This window comes from Fusarium subglutinans, assembly GCF_013396075.1.
Source record: "Fusarium subglutinans strain NRRL 66333 chromosome Unknown NRRL66333_c0000301, whole genome shotgun sequence".
NCBI lineage: Eukaryota > Fungi > Ascomycota > Sordariomycetes > Hypocreales > Nectriaceae > Fusarium > Fusarium subglutinans.
This window is the reverse complement of record NW_023502364.1, coordinates 1-18,256: the sequence shown is the minus strand read 5'-3', so window position 1 is coordinate 18,256 and position 18,256 is coordinate 1. Positions and strand designations below refer to the sequence as shown.

General features: G+C 50.2%; 7 protein-coding genes across 7 annotated transcripts; 2 read left to right on the top strand and 5 right to left on the bottom strand.

Moving 5' to 3' along the window:
* Positions 1-278: 278 nt before the first annotated feature.
* Positions 279-1,114, bottom strand: FSUBG_12972 (NSA2-like protein; the record flags this gene model as incomplete). The annotated part of the gene is made up of 2 exons (XM_036677814.1): positions 279-1,058; positions 1,112-1,114. 2 exons carry the CDS (start codon positions 1,112-1,114, stop codon positions 279-281), a joined length of 783 nt encoding a protein of 260 aa, XP_036531551.1.
* Positions 1,115-1,389: 275 nt separating this feature from the next.
* FSUBG_12971 (ribosomal 49) lies at positions 1,390-2,010 on the top strand (the record flags this gene model as incomplete). The annotated part of the gene is made up of 1 exon (XM_036677813.1): positions 1,390-2,010. The coding sequence occupies one exon, from the start codon at positions 1,390-1,392 to the stop codon at positions 2,008-2,010; it is 621 nt and encodes a 206-aa protein (XP_036531550.1).
* A 443-nt stretch (positions 2,011-2,453) lies between these two features.
* Positions 2,454-5,139, bottom strand: FSUBG_12970 (TTK kinase; the record flags this gene model as incomplete). The annotated part of the gene is made up of 2 exons (XM_036677812.1): positions 2,454-3,257; positions 3,307-5,139. The coding sequence occupies 2 exons, from the start codon at positions 5,137-5,139 to the stop codon at positions 2,454-2,456; spliced, it is 2,637 nt and encodes an 878-aa protein (XP_036531549.1).
* A 939-nt stretch (positions 5,140-6,078) lies between these two features.
* Positions 6,079-7,229, top strand: FSUBG_12969 (PER1-like protein; the record flags this gene model as incomplete). Its single annotated transcript, XM_036677810.1, has 4 exons — positions 6,079-6,204; positions 6,255-6,303; positions 6,362-7,121; positions 7,172-7,229. The coding sequence occupies 4 exons, from the start codon at positions 6,079-6,081 to the stop codon at positions 7,227-7,229; spliced, it is 993 nt and encodes a 330-aa protein (XP_036531548.1).
* A 532-nt stretch (positions 7,230-7,761) lies between these two features.
* On the bottom strand, positions 7,762-9,046 carry FSUBG_12968 (sterol regulatory element-binding 2; the record flags this gene model as incomplete). Its single annotated transcript, XM_036677809.1, has 2 exons — positions 7,762-8,325; positions 8,387-9,046. 2 exons carry the CDS (start codon positions 9,044-9,046, stop codon positions 7,762-7,764), a joined length of 1,224 nt encoding a protein of 407 aa, XP_036531547.1.
* Positions 9,047-10,801: 1,755 nt separating this feature from the next.
* Positions 10,802-12,590, bottom strand: FSUBG_12967 (delta-1-pyrroline-5-carboxylate dehydrogenase; the record flags this gene model as incomplete). The annotated part of the gene is made up of 2 exons (XM_036677808.1): positions 10,802-12,295; positions 12,354-12,590. 2 exons carry the CDS (start codon positions 12,588-12,590, stop codon positions 10,802-10,804), a joined length of 1,731 nt encoding a protein of 576 aa, XP_036531546.1.
* A 1,549-nt stretch (positions 12,591-14,139) lies between these two features.
* FSUBG_12966 (uncharacterized protein) lies at positions 14,140-16,760 on the bottom strand (the record flags this gene model as incomplete). The annotated part of the gene is made up of 5 exons (XM_036677807.1): positions 14,140-15,000; positions 15,057-15,197; positions 15,252-15,448; positions 15,498-15,633; positions 15,687-16,760. The coding sequence occupies 5 exons, from the start codon at positions 16,758-16,760 to the stop codon at positions 14,140-14,142; spliced, it is 2,409 nt and encodes an 802-aa protein (XP_036531545.1).
* Positions 16,761-18,256: the final 1,496 nt, after the last annotated feature.

The window sequence follows — 18,256 nt, the reverse complement described above, 5'->3', positions numbered from 1 at the left end:
TAGATGCTGCTACTGTAGTACCTTCTAGATCTTGTATTCATCTATCTACGGCCTTGTCAAGATCTGCCTTGGCAGAGCGTGGCCTATAACTCGAGTGAGTCTTCTTCATCACAACTGGGAATCTTCAGTCGACAATCAACCCGTTTACCAACCATCTACCATCATGGCCATTCTTTTTTTCGTGCGGTAATCCAATAAACGCCCTGGCGCCAATACATGCATTCGAACTTAGACAAACGAACCCTCTTAACTGTTGTGTGGCGACGCTGTTGAGCACATTACACCAGCAAGACACTGTTGATGCAGCCCTCGTTCTCCGGGTTGTTAGTAACCTGGGCATAGCGACCCCAGACGACCTTTCCACCGGCGGTTACGAGACCAAGTTCGCTGACGTTGACCTCGATAACGGTACCCTTGGTCAAAACACCCAGCTGGGTGTAAAGAGGGTTCTGGGGGTTCTTCTTGACGCTGATGATGGGGAGCTGGACAGTGACACCAAGCTCGGGGTGTGTGACATTGGCCTTCTTATAACGGAGACCCATAGGTCGAATGAAGCGCTCGTGCTTGGGGTTGCGTCGAGTGAAGTCGGGTCCGACAAAGGTAGGCTTGGTGACCATGCGCTTCCAGGCCTTCTTCTGGACCTTCTTACCGGTCTTGACAACCTTGAACATCTCCTCTTCGCTGATACCTCGGACCTTGGGCAGGGGAACGGCAAACTTGGCCGCCTTCTCAGCTCGCTTGTTCTTGATGGCGCTGCTGAGAGCCTTGGCAGTCGAGGGGTTTGTGCGGTCCAGCAGATAAGAGGGCATAGGTGTTGTGGGCTCCTTCTCGTCGGCGGTCTTGACGTTGCGCTCCTCGTGCGCCTTGATGGCCTTCTTCATCTGAATCTTCTCCTTATGTCGCTTTTGCTGGTACAGCTTGGCTCGCAGGCCGCGCAGATTCTGGGCATCCTGAGAAGCCTTGTGGCCCTCACGGGCGGCACGCTTGCGAACTCGTTCCTCATGATCAAGACGGCGACCGTGTAGCTTTCGCCATCTTTCCATATACTCGTTCTGAGGCTTTAAAGGGATCAGTTATTCATCCTTCCAATCGTTCGCTCTTCAATGCATACCATGTTGTCTGTATCGCCCAGGCAGGGACTTTATTATGGCTAGCGGGAAGTTGATGCTGAAATTTCCCTGACGATAAAAAAAAAGTGGCGGTTTATCGGGAGGCGGCGTTGGTACTGAGACCGTTCTGTCGGCGCTCGGTGGTACGCTTTTCCGGACGCACCCATGAGCCAACACCTGAACTTTTTCGAGATGCACTACAACGACTTCAAGGCCGACAGCCCATTCCCCTCAATTGACCAGCGATAGTGCCCAAGCCCGAAAGGCACTGCGGTCTACGATGAGCAGGGTACTTTTTCGCTCCATGCTGGAGCTCAGAGCTCCCAGCGCTCGACTCTCGACACCCTCCTCTCTATTGGCAATCCAAGCCCGCGCCTTCACCTCCACAGCTCCCATCATCGAGCCATTCCCTGAGCGTCACCCAAAGAATGCCACCAATCCCACGGCAAATGAACCTCGACCCCTCGCCTTCAAAGTCAGCCATCCTACACCGCCTCCAAAGCCTATGGAAGACTCAGTCAGGAACCTTCTGCCATTCCTTGCAGCGCAGCCAGATCACTACATCACTGTTCATGTCCATGGGTTTCCCTACCTTGTGCGCGAAGGCGATCAAGTTCGTCTACCTTTCCGAATGCCTGGCGTTCAACCTGGAGATGTACTACGACTCAACCGTGCGAGTGTCCTTGGTAGCAGAGACTACACCATGAAAGGCGCTCCTCATATTGATGAGCGGGTTTTTGAGTGCCGGGCTACTGTTGTTGGAACAGAATCTGAACCGCTACGAATCAAAATCAAGAAGAAGAGGAGGCAAAGGAGAATGAGACAGGCAAAAAGCAAGCACCGGTATACTATTCTACGGATTTCGGAGCTGAACATCAACAACTTGGAGGATATCGAATGATTTATGAGATGGCACAGGGTTGAGAGGAAGATATGTTTCAACAAAACTGTCGATGTCCATGTACAAATAGGAAATGCCTTGAAACAATGTACCATTACCAGCATCAAGCTGGCTGTACAATAATACAGCAAACTTTACAAAGCCAATGGAGCGTTTCAAGTTTGTTGATATCGCTGAAAAATGCTTTTATTCAGTTAACTCGCTGAAACGCGCAGTTAAAAGCCATAGACGCCCCTGGCTTCCGAAAGCCGTTCCATATTATAAAAAAATTCCTTATGTCTGGAGTACAAAAGTAGGTATGCAGCGAATGACAAGAATGATACTCCTCAACACCCAGCTATGAATGCTTTCTTTCTAATCCGTTCAAATTGGTCATAAAACTCATTGATCCAGCGAGCAATAGCGCCTCGACAACTCCAACATTACGCATGATAATTCTTCTGTCACATTCTCCCGGCCATCGCTTTCTTAACACTGGCCCAATAAGCCTGTGGCCAGACGCTCAAGCTTTCGCTCTCTGTTGGCATGCGCTCCCGGCATCTCGTCACCACGCTTTGGATGATCCTAGCAAGCAGCTCCTCGTCAATGGGGAGAGCCTTGTCGGTGAGCTCTGCGGGGTACAAGAAGGGGTCGGACTCGTGCAATAGCTCCTCGCAGGTTGGCCGCATATGGTGATCGCGGTTAAGGCAGCGCCTCATAGTGCGGATGAGTGAAGGGGGAACGGACATGCCTCCCATGCCACGTGAAGGAAACTCGATGTCGTGATCCCAGTTAATGATGGCTTGACATCTTGACATCTGGTTGGCGATGTGGCCAAATGGAGGGAGGCCATAAACCATCTGATACAAAATGCAACCCAGAGACCATATGTCGCTAGGCTTGCCCAATTTCATAAGTTTAGGTCGGCCTGGAACGCGGCCACCTCGGGGGTTATTTGAGTCCATGAGAGATTCAGGTGACATGTAATTTGGTGTTCCAACCTGAGTCTCACGGTGGACGTTGACAGTCTCATCGGTTTGAATAGCGTTCGCGATGCCAAAGTCAATGAGCTTGAGCTGACCCTTCACGAGCACAAAATTGGCAGGCTTAAGATCAGAGTGGACGATATCACACTGGTGAACTGCTTGCAAACACTCGAGCATCTCTTTCCAGTAAAATCGTACAAAGACCGGGTCGAACTTGGCAGCCTCGGGGTTATACCGCTTTCTCAAAAAAGTATTGAAGTCGAGTTCTCCAATCTCCATAAGCTGTACCAAGTTAGTAAATCATCCACGATGCTGGCTGATCTGAACTTACCAAAGTGAGAACTTGCTTCTCTGTATTCATCTCACAGTCGAACAGTTTGATAACTCGTTCCACCTCTCCAAGCTTCTTCAAAAGATCAATCTCACCAAGATAGCCCTTAATGGTCGAGTCATCTGCATTCTCAAGAGAAACCCGCTTCAGAGCAAACATCTTGCCATTCTCAGCAGCAACACGGTACACCTTTCCACTGCCACCTCGGCCAAGACAGTCAAGTCGAGTATAGGCTACACCATTGACTCGTAGAATGTTCCTCCTTTGCTTTGCCTGTGTGGTCGTAGCAGCACCCGCAGTAGTAGTGGCAGCCTCGAGGACAGACATCTTGGGAGGTGGCGGTGGAGCCTGGCGAAGGGGAGTGTTTCTAGCCATAGAAGCAAGCGGCTTTCGGTCAGGTGAGACCGTTCTTAAGGGAGCAGGGTCGGCGCTCGTCGGCCTTTTTGGCATCTTGTCCAGAAGAACCTCTATCGATGGTTTCGTCCTCTTGAGGCTTGCTTGGGCATCGTTCTCCTGATCCCGACCGGAGGGGAGTTCTGGGCGAGGTGCGGGGAGTCTGTAGTGAATTTCCTCCTCCTGTTCAGGCTTCGGTTCGGACTCGGGAACATGACCCTCTGGTGTAGGCTCACGAGGTGACGTCGCCCTGGATACTCTTGCAGAGCCTAGGCGTAGGTCCATGTTGGAAGCATTACGGCGATGGACTGCTCTCGCAGCGGCTTGCCCGCTTACCGGGCTTCCTGAGTTGAAATCTCGAATACCGTCTCCATAGTATGAAGCGGCGTGTTGATCCTCCCCGGGTTGGCTCTCAGCTTCTTGGCTAGACAACATCAATTCTCCATCGGCGTTGGGCTCCCCTTCCTCTTCGCTCTGCCTTCGGCGACCGCGTCGGGCCGGCCCGCTCAAAAAGCTACCTGCAACCTTGCTCACACGCTTCACGCGCATTGAACTCTGTAGGTTAATATTATCCTCAGGTCGTGTCCTCGTACTTGTTGAGGGGTACCGAGAGACACTGCCTTGGTGGAAGGGAGGAGGATTTCGCGCGACTGTGGCTGGTTCCTCAGGTTGGTCGTTGTCGTCAATAGCAGATCTATCTAGCATGGATCGCTCCATCGACCTCCCTGAAGAAGGGCCAGTGGAGCCAACTCGGCTCCTGTTGCTTGGAGAACCAGCATTAATTCGGACAACGCGTCCACCTTGTGCAGGTGTGTTCACGTCCAATTGAGAATCATGCTTGGAATCCTGTCTCTCGTCAGAAGACATATCGCGGCTACCAGGGCGGCTGTGAGGTTGAGATCGTTGATTTGATCGGGAGACAGAAGTTGAGCGTCGCTTTGTTGGCTTCATTTGGCTGAGGCTCTGAGGTGTGTTGCTTAATCTTACAACCCTCTTTCGTACCGGACTTATTTCTCTGCTTGCAGCTGGTGTCGGGCTGGCTTGTCTTGAGGACCTTGCATCGTGGGCCTGGACGCTTCCGGATCTTCTGTGCCGGCGTGTCTCAGTCGCTGATGATGTGGACGCGTTCAGCGCACTGGTGCGTCGCCGCGTCTGGGGAGGTGAAGGAGCTTGCTCCATTGATGCAGGGGCGCCGTCGTTCAGCAGTGCCTTGGTGAGTGCGCTCAGCTTCATAGGTACTGGGATCTCATCCTCGGAGCTGTCGTCGTGGAATTGCTGAGGTTTGGGATGGTAACCCTTAGGGAGAGCAGCATTCGTTGGACCATGGAAGCTTTCACTATGGTTCATAATAGGTCGCGATGGCAATCTTCTCAAAGCTTGCCGCTGGGATGTTCGTCGGACAAGACCATTGCCCATGGGTGTGGGCGAAGCTGTCGCCATATCGATAATGTTTTCAAGGTAAGGCGCGTTCGGGCGTGTGTAGTGATCGAAGCGGTGAGGAATCGGTGATGGTTGATTTGGCGGCGGGATAAAGTATTTGCTACGAGTCAGTTATTATTGCCATTGCTTGCATTGCAAGACGATTTCCAAAACTTGAGACTATCGCGTCTGGGTCAGGGAAGAGAGATATGGAAAGCAAGGCGTGTTGTTCGACGAGAAAATATGGTCCAATCAGGGAGCGGTCGGTTGCCGAGCAACCAGTCTCGCCTTAGCTTCACTACCTTACCTTAGCGGCCAAGCAGGTGTAGGGATGCAATTTCATGCGGGATGACTGCTAGAAACACGGGGATTTGGCTGATATCCAACGTTCTGAGAATTGGTAAAAGCGATATGGACTTTACCGTTGAAACGGATAAAGGTTCAACTACATCGTAGTCAGTTATAGAATTTGTCTTCAAGTTGTCTAACGTTATTCAACCAGGACTAAATAACGGTGTTTTAACATGTCCAGGGTGCGATTAGTTCCAGCATTACCTAGATGCATGACTTGAAAGAGGAAAGCAGATACAGTAGCTATATTATATTTAAGCAGATTATAACAGCCATATATCCAGAGAAGGTTTAAAGGGTATTCTCAGAAACATTTCATTTGTCCAGTATTACAGTTTGGATTTCGAAGTCAAGCTACCCCAACGAACAAGCAAACATGTCTTTCTCCACAAAGAAACTAATTAAGGATCCACCAAAGCGGTCATTGAGGTGACTTAGATTTCTAGCCAATCACACATCTGAAACATCGACGTACGTTACGTCGAGTTGCAAGTGAGCCACATCGTCAAACCGGCTCAAGCTACATACCTAGAGTATCTCCCCCTCTCTCATGCAAGTTCGCCTTGTTTCCAACCTCATTCTCGCCATTCAAAGATCGATGCGCTCGCAATGGCAACTCATAGGGGGCGGCCATGGGCGCGGGTTTTTTCCTTGACCGTCCTCGTCCTCGCTTTTACGGTAGTTGTCGATGCCTCAACTGGCGACAAGTTGCCAGAATTCAAGGATTGCCTCAAGGTGAGCCAATGCGGCACAAAAGCGACACCAAAGATTAACCATGGCCACAGGTCTGCAACGCTGAAAACTGCTCCCCTGATAAACCGCAAACCCCAATCCGTACATTCACCCGATCCGCGCGTCCAAAGACACAGCTAATGTGAACTCCCGACAACAGCTGTTCTACATCGACTCCTATTCTGGACTTGCGCCAGCGAATGCGATTATGCCTGCCAGCATATTGTAACGGGTCAGCGCATGGCCGCGGGTCTCACGGTTGAACAATTCTACGGGAAATGGCCTTTTTATCGCTTTCTCGGCATGCAGGAGCCCTTTAGTGTCCTCTTTTCTCTCGGCAATCTCTGGGCGCATTGGGATGGCTTGAAGAAGGTCCAGTCTAGGATACCGAAATCTTACTCCCTGCGAATATTCTACGATTGGCTAGCGTATGTCGGTATCTCTTCTTGGGTTTTCAGCTCTATCTTTCATACTCGGGATTTCCGGTTCACCGAGGAGCTTGATTACTTTGCTGCTGGCGCCAATGTCCTGTACGGCCTGTACTACACGGTCGTGAGGGTTTTCAGACTGGATAAACGCACACCGCGAAGAAGAACCACCCTACGAGTTTGGTCGCTCGTCTGCGCCTCTCTCTTTCTTGGCCATGTCTCGTACCTCAAGTTTATCCGCTGGGATTATACGTACAACATGACTGCAAACGTGGCAGCAGGCATCGTGCAGAATGTCCTGTGGACCTGGTTTAGTTTCAAGAGATATAGGGAGTCGAGGCGCATGTGGGCTGTTTGGCCCGGTTTCGTGGTAGCTTGGATTGTATTTGCCATGAGCATGGAACTGTTTGATTTCCCACCCTGGCTGGGTTGCATTGACGCTCACAGCTTGTGGCACTTCATGACGATTGGACCAACAATTCTATGGTACAAGTAAGTTTTGCAGGCCTGGTCACTCTTCTCAAATTGCTAACATCAGGTAGCTTTCTAGTCAAAGACGCTCGGGACGATATGGCTGGAAGCCAGAGACTTAAGCTTTAGTAAGAGACAGACTAATATCAATATCAAGATACACATTTCATAGACTTGATTACCTAGTTCCTATTATCCACATCCCTGAGTGATATGGAATGTGTAAATATCATAATACTTCTTTATTGCAGAAATTCCTGTGTTGAAAAGTGATTCTTGAAAAAAGCGAGTCCCGGCAAGAAGGCAACATCAAAACGACCCCCACATCATTCTTTCCAACTCCTTGCAAAGAGCGAACCCGCCCAGGTTTCCTACCATGGTCTAGTATTCCGCTTTCTCATCATACGACGCCCAAAACAAACCCAATAGATACACCTCTTTATTTCCCTTCGACTTTTGACCAGATCTATGGTTCCCATTAAAACGCAGTTGAAGCCAATATGATCTACCCTCCTCGACCTTTGAGAGCAACATCAAATATCTCGCAGTCCTTCCAGATGCTCTGCGTCAATGCCAAGGCGAGGCAGGATTTTCGTGGCCGATTCAGTCTTAGCCCAGCTTGAATCGAACATCCCCGTCAGTCGGCTAGGTACCATGACTCTTATGTGCTGAGAAGATCGCGCACTGAAAGCCCTCGGCCTTTCGAGTCACGACGATCGTTGTTCAGCATCAGCAATGCAGCCATGGCCTCTTGATCAAGTTCGCTCTGGGGATTAAGAGCCGGGCTCGTCAACGCTGATCCAGGTGCCGAGGCATCGCTGCGGGCATAATGTGGCGCACCATATATCTGTGGGCCGAATGCTGGAGATGTGCCAGCAGAAACGCTGTAACTATAACGTCGATGGTCGGTTGATACAGAAGAATATGATTGCGCCCTGTTGCGGGAATCCTGAGGCGGGAGGGCAGGAGACACTGATGGGTGGCGAGGGTTACGATCTGACATTGCAGTCATCGCGGGTGACGTGACATCGGAGTCCTCCATCTCGACATCTTCATCGCCGACTGGGTCCTCTTGAAAAGTCGGGTGAAATTCACGAATAGACGGCAAACGGTCGCGCCCTGTGGGCGTTTGCCGCCCGGACTCGGTCTGGCCATTATCTTCCTCCTGTTGTGCTTTCAGCTTGGAGACGCAATCCTCCAGGTATCGAATATATTCGATGGAGGCCTGCCATACAGAGCCTTTAGTCAACTGCAATCCTATTTTCATGGAAGATTTAGACACATACCTGGAGTATCGACAACTTATGCATGTCTCCTGTACAAGCCGGGATCATTCCTTTAAGCACAGCAAACTCCTCATTCATCTTACTCCGCCTTCGACGCTCGATCAAACTGTGTGCGGTCTTCCTGGCAATTTTTCGACCTGCTGCACTTGTAGCACTGGGTTGCTTCTTCTTCGCCTTATCGTCCGCGGCCGCATCTCCTTTTTCTGACGCTATTGTCTTTGAGTTGGCTGCTGTGGCTGTTTTTGCTGATGCAGAGTTCTTGCTGGTCGTCTTCGCTCTATCTTTGCTGCCACCGTTGTCACCGCTACCATCCTGTCGGGGCTTCATCTGGATGATTTTACGTGATCTCGTTGGTGGAGGCGGCAGGGCAAACGAATTGTCCTTTTGGTCTTTCGCAGCAGAAGAACGGCGGCGTGCCTTCACTGTCTCGGCAGGCTGCATTGGGTATGTTGCTCCCGGGGATGTTGTGGTCAGTCGGTGCGATTTTGTATCTGTTGGTGAGACCTGAGACGACATGGTCGGCGATATGCGGGAAGCATCGTGAATTGCTGGAGGCGGCAATTCAAAGGACAGCTGAAATGAGGAAAGCTGTTGAGTTCCGTCCTTGCCTTTGATATCAGATGAAGAACCTGGAGTGAGAGGAAGGCCTGGTCGAGGCATCCTGGAATCGTGGAAACTGAACTCGTCCTTAAAAGGCAGCGATGATACTTAGTTGCTCTTCGCAACTGATGGCCAATCGAACACGATGGTCAAAGTCAAGGTCAAGAGAGTATTCAAGAGAAGGATAAATAAAGAGAGAGATACAACCACTGTGGCTATCCTAGAATTCTGAGGAAAAGGGTATATGGGAGTGAAGACAGTCAAGTTCCAGTCTCGTTTGAGAGTCAAGATAAAGGTACGGGCATGGGGGCAAAAGACATTAAATTGGTCACCGAGATCAGCCTACGGATACAGTAACAGACATGCTTCAACGACAATAGATGAACGAAACGGAACATGCACATGCAGACACGAACACGCAACTCAGCGCACCGTAACGCCGCCTAGCCAGCGAGTTTCACGTTCGAACCCGCTTCTTCCCTCCAATCCAGCGTAATGAGCAGCAGACTATCTCAGGCTTTGTCCAACTTTATCCTAGAGCAACCAGGTTAAAGGGATGCGATTTCATGGACCAAGCATCATCGAGGAAATGGTCGCGTGCTCTATTTGGTGGTGGGCGAATCAGCGTGAGGAATTGATCAACGTGGTCGGGGTAGACTTTGTGGTGGGCAAGGGTCCAGTCTCAGAAGAAGAGGAACGACTCGAACGAGGCTTAGATGGGCGTCCGTTCTCGATGGAGAAAGACCTAAAGTTACTTGGGGTCTTCAATGGAGGGCACGAGGGTTGGTACCGTGCGGCATTGGCACCTTTGTGACATGAAATAAAGGTCAAGGTATCATAATGCTTGTAGTGGGTATAAGTCACGGTTTTCAGGTGAGTGAGCTCAATTGTCATTCACGAACGCATCGCATCCTTGACTATCAATTGAAAGAGAAATAAATAGTAACTATTGGGAAACAGAGACTAGGAGTCGGCACCGACCAATCTTTTTCGAGCTTGGGCCCAGATCGTTAGATGGAGCTTGCTGAGATGTCCAACCTCTCCAGCCTTTCATCTCTACCTCCACCCTCTTCATACACGATACAATACATTAAAGTACTTCACATTCGGCTCCGCAATGGAAGTCATTAAAAAAAAAAGCCCGAGCAGCGAACAAACTCGAGAAGCATCATGCATCCTTCGGTTTTCAAATAGGCAAAGATATACAACCAGTGCAGAGTGGCACGTGTCCTATCTTGACCCTGGGAGCTCACAGACACAAAACACTCCAGGGTTGATTGGAACAAGACAAGGGTTCTTTTCAACATTCGAATCAACTGTGGAACAAGAAAGGTTGCAACTAGATAATTCGTCTTTGTTATTCGTCCTTGGACTGAATTGAGCACGTGCGCGTCCTTTCGACGTCGACGGCTTTTCCTATCATATGGCACACCCCAGCATTTTCCCCAATCCTACTCCTGATGAAATCCACCCATCACCTTCCTGGGTGAACCAACGTGGGGAGAGACCCTGGGGCGGCTCTTGGCCAAGAACATACCCCTGGCAAGCCACGGACCCACGAACAAGGCTTGATCACGCTGCTGCAGCGATTCCAGATCCTTGGCTTTCCTTCCTAAGCTCTTCGACGAGACACTTGATCGACAGCCAACTCTCAGTAGCCTATCATATCCAGTCGTGCTGTTAGATGTGTGCTCTTTTCTTTCTGCCATGGGCAGCCCTATAGAGGTTCACGTTCGTAAATCATCCATGGCGTATCATCATTGTCCAAACTCCACTCCAGCTTTTGTATGTAGACGGTATACTGGTAGTCGGCAGTTAGACCTCGTTGCTGGGGTAGGTGACCTTGGTGGTAGGAGTGAACTCCTCCTTGATCGCCCGAACATTGACGAAGCGGGTCAGGAGGTTCTGGCTGCCGGCCTTATCGTTTGTACCGGAAGCACGAGAGCCACCGAAGGGCTGCTGACCGACAACAGCGCCAGTGCTCTTGCAGTTGACATAGAAGTTTCCGGCAGCGTTACGGAGGTGCTCTTCGGCGAACCGGGAGGCTTCACGGTCAGCAGCGAACACGGCACCAGTTAGGCCATACTCGGAGGTGGTCTCAATGAGCTTGCAGACGTCAGCCATGGCGTTGGGGGAAGCATCGTCATAGATGTAGGTGGTGAGGATAGGGCCGAAGAACTCGGTAGAGAAGAACTTGTGGTTGGGGTTGGTAGTGGCGTAGATAGTAGGGTGAATGAAGTAGCCCTTGGAAGAGTCGTACTTTCCACCGACAACGAGCTCGAGGTCCTTGTCGGACTTGGCTTCATCAATGGAGCCAGAGAGCTTCTTGAACGAAGCCTCGTGAATGACGGGGCCCATGAAATTGGAGTGTTCAGTGGGGTTGCCAATCTTGATAGCCTCAACCTCAGCAACGAGCTTCTCCTTGAACTCGGGCCACATGGACTTAGGGACGTAAAGTCGAGAAGTGGCACTGCACTTCTGGCCTTGGAACTCAAAGGCACCACGAACAGTCTGCTTGACAGCGTTGTCAATCTCAGCTGTAGGGTCAATTAGGTGGAAGTTCTTGCCGCCAGTCTCACCAACGACACGAGGATAGCCTCGGTATCGGCCCTCAGCGATACCCTGACCGATGGTACCATACAGCTGACGGAAGACAGCGGTGCTTCCAGTGTAGTGGAGAGCAGCAAACTCCTTGTGCTCCAGAACGACCTTGGTAATGTCTACCGGGTTGCCAGGAACGAACTGGATGACATCCTTGGGGAGACCAGCCTCGATCAGGATCTGGTAGACGAGCCAGTTCGATGCAATAGCAAAGTCACTGGGCTTCCACACAACGACGTTTCCGAGAAGAGCAGGGGCACCAGGGAGATTACCGGCAATGGCAGTGAAGTTGAAGGGGCTGACAGCGTACACGAAACCCTCGAGGGCACGGTACTCGAGACGGTTCCAGACGCCGGGAGAGTTGTGCTCGGGCTGGGTATTGTAGAGCTGCTCAGCGTAGTGGACGTTGAAACGGAGGAAATCAGCCAGCTCAGCAGCGGCGTCGATCTCGGCCTGCCAAGCGTTCTTGCCCTGACCGAGCATAGTGGCGGCCATGATATCGTAGCGGTACTTGGTGGAGATGAGGTCGGCGGCCTTGAGGAAGACGGCAGCTCGATCAGCAAAGGGGAGGGCCTCCCAGGCAGGCTTAGCAGCAAGAGCAGCGTCGATTGCGGCCGAAACATCAGCGGTGGTAGCAGTGTGATAAGATGCGACAGTGGTGGCATGGTCGGCAGGGTTCTGCTGCTTGGAGAGGGCGGAAGCCTTGATCTATGAGAATTCGTGTAAGACATGGTTCTGGCGATGGCCTTGAATTAATGAAGCTTACCTGCTTGCCACCAACTACAACGGGAACCTCGATGGGCAGCTTCTTCTGGAGCTTCTCAATAGCAGCAGTCAGACCCTCGCGCTGCTCACTACCCTTGACATAGTGGTGATTGGGCTCGTTGAAGACCTTGGGGGTCTTGAAGGTAGCCAAAGTCGCAGCAGTTCGCATTTGCTGAGTCTGAGCAACGCTGCGGATACCTCGGGCACCAGCCCTGTTGAGGAACATCATAGAAGACATTATAATGTGATGTGATATGAGGTGAATGTTCTTCGTTATCGGGAGTCGTCGAAGTGGAGGGAGGGGTATCACAAAGGCAAAACACAATAACAAAAGACTCTTGTTCGACGACGATGGAAGATGGAAGATGAAGAGAAAGAAAAGAAGACGAGGGGCAGACGCAGAAGATTGGGGGAGAAGAAATAGAAGATAAATCCCTGGCACGACAACCAACGACAACGATCCTGACTAACAGAAATTCGGATCTTGGTACAGTTATCACGACTCAAGGCCCAGATCTCGCGTAGCAATTCCTCCTCGTCTCAGACAAAAACACTGCACTGCCGTTGCCACGCGAGCTAAGCTGCTCTCCTCACCAAGCTACACACGCATACAACAGCTAATCTTTGCTGTTGTCGCGGCTTATCACGGCCTAAAGAGTGAATGCGTGGGGACATGGCACATGACGTCGCCTGTCTTCCCCAGCTACGGTAAGCCCGGGAATAGAAGCTGATAGGTCAATGGCTCTCTGATGCTGGGGCCGATCTCGGCAGATGGGGCCTGGTATGTTATCTTTGTTTGCCCGCGAAGAGCCGCACCGTACCACTAAAAGCGGTAGTCTCTATTTTTACTGTAGAAGCACGCCTACCTAAGGTATTTGATTTTTTTTATTTTTCACTGATTTTCAAGAGATTAGAGTACATGAGTTAGAGTTTCAAGATGATAGGATCTTTGTTGTATAATGCATCGGGACTATACATACCCTTTTACTTTTTTATTTGTACGGAGTATATCCCTTCATATGCCAATATTTGCGCCCCTTCTCCCCCAGCTAGGATGAGAGCTCTAGGCTAGGTCCACTCGCGTACCTGATAACTAAACTATGGCCGCAGTTTTCCGAACGTGGGGGACTTTGATGGTCATGTGCTATCTCGAATTGGCTCAGATGGTGGTTCTGACAATCGAAGACTTTACCTCTTTGGACTTGGGAAGCCTGGGGAAGAAATTTTCCTTATCTACCATACTTCACAAGGCGTGCTTTTGATGGCAGAAAAAACGGTCCGAGACGGATAATCATGATATATAACTATAGTAATGCTGAATGCTGAAACACATTGGATTAGGTAAAGAGAAGAATATGGCTCTACCTAAGTAGGTAGTTAACCCCGCTAACTCGATACTTCAATGATGCTCTACTTAAGACATCTCTCTTCCCTAGATCCATGCAGCCTACTGTTCGTCCATTAACTTAGCTTGATGTGCATTTTTATGTCAGGCAATTGCCTTGAACGGGTATAAACAAATGAAAACTACCCCATGGGAATAGCTCCCCTCTGACTGGTTGACAGACAGTCATGGCTTGGACTTCCCCCCCCCCCCCCCCCTAGGTACTCCCTCACTTGCGTCCTCTTCCAGTTCGCCTTCGCAAGCCGCCTCCTCCGGCCCGGCCCCATAATCGTTGGGCCCACCCCGTAATTACTCTTCGCAAGCCCGTAACACCGGCTCGAGCTCTAACGGTCATTCGTTTTGTTTGATGACTCTCCTCCCATTGATCAGCCTTCAAGTCCTCCTAATGCTGGCTGCTGGACGCAACCGACTCTCTAGGCGTCATGGGCTCGTCTCGCTGTCGGTAGTTGAGCAATGGTACCGTCAAGCCGTACATCTCGGTTCGTCCCTCCTTGTCATGCTGGTTGATCTCCACGTTGATGCATACGTCAAGTGTTCCGTCGGTAGACCTGCCATGGGATTGTCTCGATGCTGCCTTGTGTGTTGTTCCAGCCTGAATCTCTCCCCTGTGAAGTACCTTATGGCCATCATTGCCCAGGAAGTTCTGCTCTGATGCCTCTGTCCCGTTCTCGTCAACGCTGCCATTAGGGGCTTCCGGATTGTTAGGCGAGTTTTCGGTAATGGTTGCAAAGTTCCGGCTTGGCATTGTGCAGTGGTTATGGTTGGCCGTCTTATTTGAGTCGCCCGGGTCTTTGTTGAACAGATCCAACAGGGTCTCATCCGTCTTAGCATTCAAATGGTGGATCTTGTTCCTCCTGGCCAGTAGGTTTGCTACAGCCGTGGGTGGTGGCTTATTGACAATGGCTGACGAGATCACGTTGACCATGTAACGATGATCCTCCTCGACCGGAATCTTCAGACTTGGGTTGGAGTAGAAACGACCCAGTGCAGCTAGGTGAACATCACCTCCAAGGATTGTCACACGTATGTTAAACTCGGCAGATATTTTTTGGAGTTCAACCATCAATTCTCGTCTTTCCTTCTTGTGTGTCCTGGCAGTATAGTGGTCGTCCAGATCATCCAGAAGATCGATGCTGCCGTCGAACTGGTTGAAGAGACTCCCACCGAGTCCAAACCGTTTGTTGAGGATCTTGATAGGACCCATAACAGGACTGCGGAATATGTTTTCGAGCCAAGTCAAGCGCTACATCACATTATTTAGCTTCTTTGCATTCCGACCTACTGGATCTATTTACTCACGGGATAGGCGATCGGAATTCCGAGAAGGAGAATCAAGTGTTTGATTGACTCTCCTGCCGCTGATGCTGCTTCAAGCTCCGAACGGAGCCTTTGGAAGACCTTTTTGTATGTCTCGGGATAATTGATTTGATGGCGAGTGCGCTGTACAGTTCATTAGCACCGAGGCTCACAGAAATATATTCACATTGATCGAACCTCTACTCGAGCGTCGATGCCCAGCAGAGCAATACGGGCACCGAGGCGTGTATAGATGTTGAATGAGCGCTCAGCAACGTATGGGCCTGGGTGGTCGCCGACGATGTACTCAGGGGACTCAAACATGGGTGCAACATAGGTATCCATCAGTTGGTTAGGATCGGGTCCTTGGCTCGCTTTGTCGAGGGTGGCATGGTCTAGAAGAAGTCAATATGAGTGACTCGAGCTTGAAGAAAGCGATCCTACCAGAAGTATAAGTCGATGCAGGAGGTGGCATATGGTGCTGGAAGAGCATGTAATATTTATGAGCAGTGCCGCCAATACCACGGAATACATCACACTGCATGAAGTTATCGACATAGGAGCCGAATCCGTCAATGATCTATAACCAATTAGTAGGGCAATCAGAGAGCCAGCGCCGTTTCCGAAACTCACGTCGTGGTCATCCCAGATATTGATCTGGGGGATTTGCCCGTTGACCCCAGCAAAGGGGTCAGTGTTGTACCAGCGAATATAGTTTTTGAGGTAGTAGTCGTCGCATTCTGCTCGCATTGTCTCTGGGAACGGGTACTCTCTACGTTTCTTGGGATTGCTTATATCAGTCCACGGGCGGAGAGGACCATCAACTCTAATGCCATCGTTGTAGATCTGGTCACCACCGCCAACCATGACATGAAAGGGAATTTCGCGGTGCTTTCGTGCCACGTCGTTCCACAGCGCCGGTCCGCTCCAGGCCTCCTCGTCGGTTCCAACACTGAAACCGTTGCACGAGTGGAACATGATACGCATGGACTCGGTCTTCGCAGGTACAAAAAATCTGTTGACTCGGGGCTTGTGCTCGGTGGAGAAGCGTAGTTCGGGCAAAGCATATTCATAGCTGGCCTCTGTAGCTTGAATTGGAACACTTATATCGAAAGCCCAAAAGGTGTTACGCGGATCCGAGTAAAGGCATTTCCCGTCCATACGTACCTCCTCTTGAGCCCCATTTGTCGGTTCCTGGCTGGCGGAGCCACCCTCTTGCGGCTGAACAGCTTGCTTCAGGATCAAGTAAGGCTGGTCCAGGGGAATTTTGCCGCCACCTTCCACGACTATGAGAACGCTCCCATACCACCGTCCCTCGTTCATACGACGGTAGTTCAGAAGAGGACCACATACGATGGTCTTCCCGTCAGGGGCGTTTTTTCCACGGGCGCCTTGGCCAGCATGGCTCTGGCCTACATTGTCACCAGCAATGCTTCCATTGATATCGCCGGCGGCAGCGGTAATGGGTCTGTACTTTTCCGTGTCACGGTTGTCGTCTTCTGGTTCAATGCGGGACTGGTTTAGGAAATCGGCAAGCTCGCCCACATTACCCGTCGTTTGGTGAGGGTCTCGTGGTGCGCCATCGCCAGTGAGCTGTGAAGCATGCGCAGCATAAGCAGATGATTCCTGGTGTCGCCAGCGGCTGGCCGACGCATGAGGATTTCGTTGAGACTCGGTAGTCGTAGGTCTGTCTCCCGGGGCCGACATTTCTGTTGTATGGTTGCAATTTGGAGTTGAGCGCCGGTCCTGGGGTTCTTTAGGTGCCTTATGTAGGTAGATATGGAGGCCTCCAGGTTTTGTTGTGGCACAAGATTGGTTGTCGCAATATGCGATCGACAAATTGACGACGCGGTTTATCGCTGAACGCGACAATAGCTAACCGTAGAATTAAAGGCGCAGGACTTGTTTATCATCTGCTGAGTCCAAGAAGAACTTGTTATGAAAACTACAGAAGACAATCTGACGATGTTCGAGACAAAAACTCGAAAATTAGACTGACGGCAGAGAAGGCCAATCTAATAAAAAGAAATGTAAGACAACGACAATGGTACAGCACAGCTGGATGATGACGCAGGTGCAGCCAGAGCACAGTGGTACAGGGGTTACGGGTAGGTTGGTAGTCGCGATTGCCTGGCTTTACACTAAGGTACCTACCAAGTAAGGTGGTATTGAGCACCTTATGAAAGCGGCAGTACCTCTCCACCAAGCAGAAGAGAAGATGTACCTCATTATGTTAAGCCAACGCTGCTCTGACTCCTTCATCAGCTGGTCGCGACATCAACATCGGTCCATTTTCTTGCTTTCCCAAGCAACAAAGCTCCATTCAAGGCACAAGCTAAATTATACCGAAACTGAGATCAGGGAATTGAATGGGATGAGATGGCGCCAAGAAGATAATCATGTCTCTTATTGGTCTATCGGCTATAGTGGACGTGATCCCTTGGATCATCCATGGGAGAGCCAAGACACCATCTGAAAAGCAAGCCCAATCTGGGATTTGGTGGTTGTCCCCTGGATTAGGTGACCAGGTTGTGAACCCTTCCCAATGAACAATGGTTGATGGGGTAATGAACCCCTGTGCGAGTGTTCTGCATCGCGAATTCCGATGACCCAGGACAAGAATTGTGCTTTAAATTCCCGAGTTTTACGAACGATCCAATACGAATCACTTGGCAACGGACGAGCTTCAACGCGCTGCCCGCTCGGAGGGGATATGAAACCCAAACAACCCGCACCCAACGCCATCCAATCTTAAGCCCAGAGAGATCTTCGTGGTAGTTCATTGGATCATGTACTAGTTTTTATTTCATATGATCCACTGACTCAGTAGGTAAGTATGAATCCGTAACATATTTCTAGACAAGCTTCATTTGTTCTTTCCATTGTTATATCTTAGCCTTTCATCCCTAAACTTGTGTATCTGTTTAAGCTAGTAATTAAGCATGATGGCGTGTGACGTCATGGCCATTGTTAGAAGTGCTTTGGCTACCCTGGAATTATGTCTGCCAACGGTTTCGACGTTTTACCTAGGTATGTACAGAGGTTAGGCCGAAAAGTCTTTGCCTACGCTAAAATTAATAAAAGTAAGGTAAAAGAGCTAGTACTTTAAAATATTTATTTTTATAGCAGATAATCCCTGCCTTCTAAGTACTTATTTCTACCTTTAACTTTTATAATTTTTTTAATATATATAAAAATTCTTT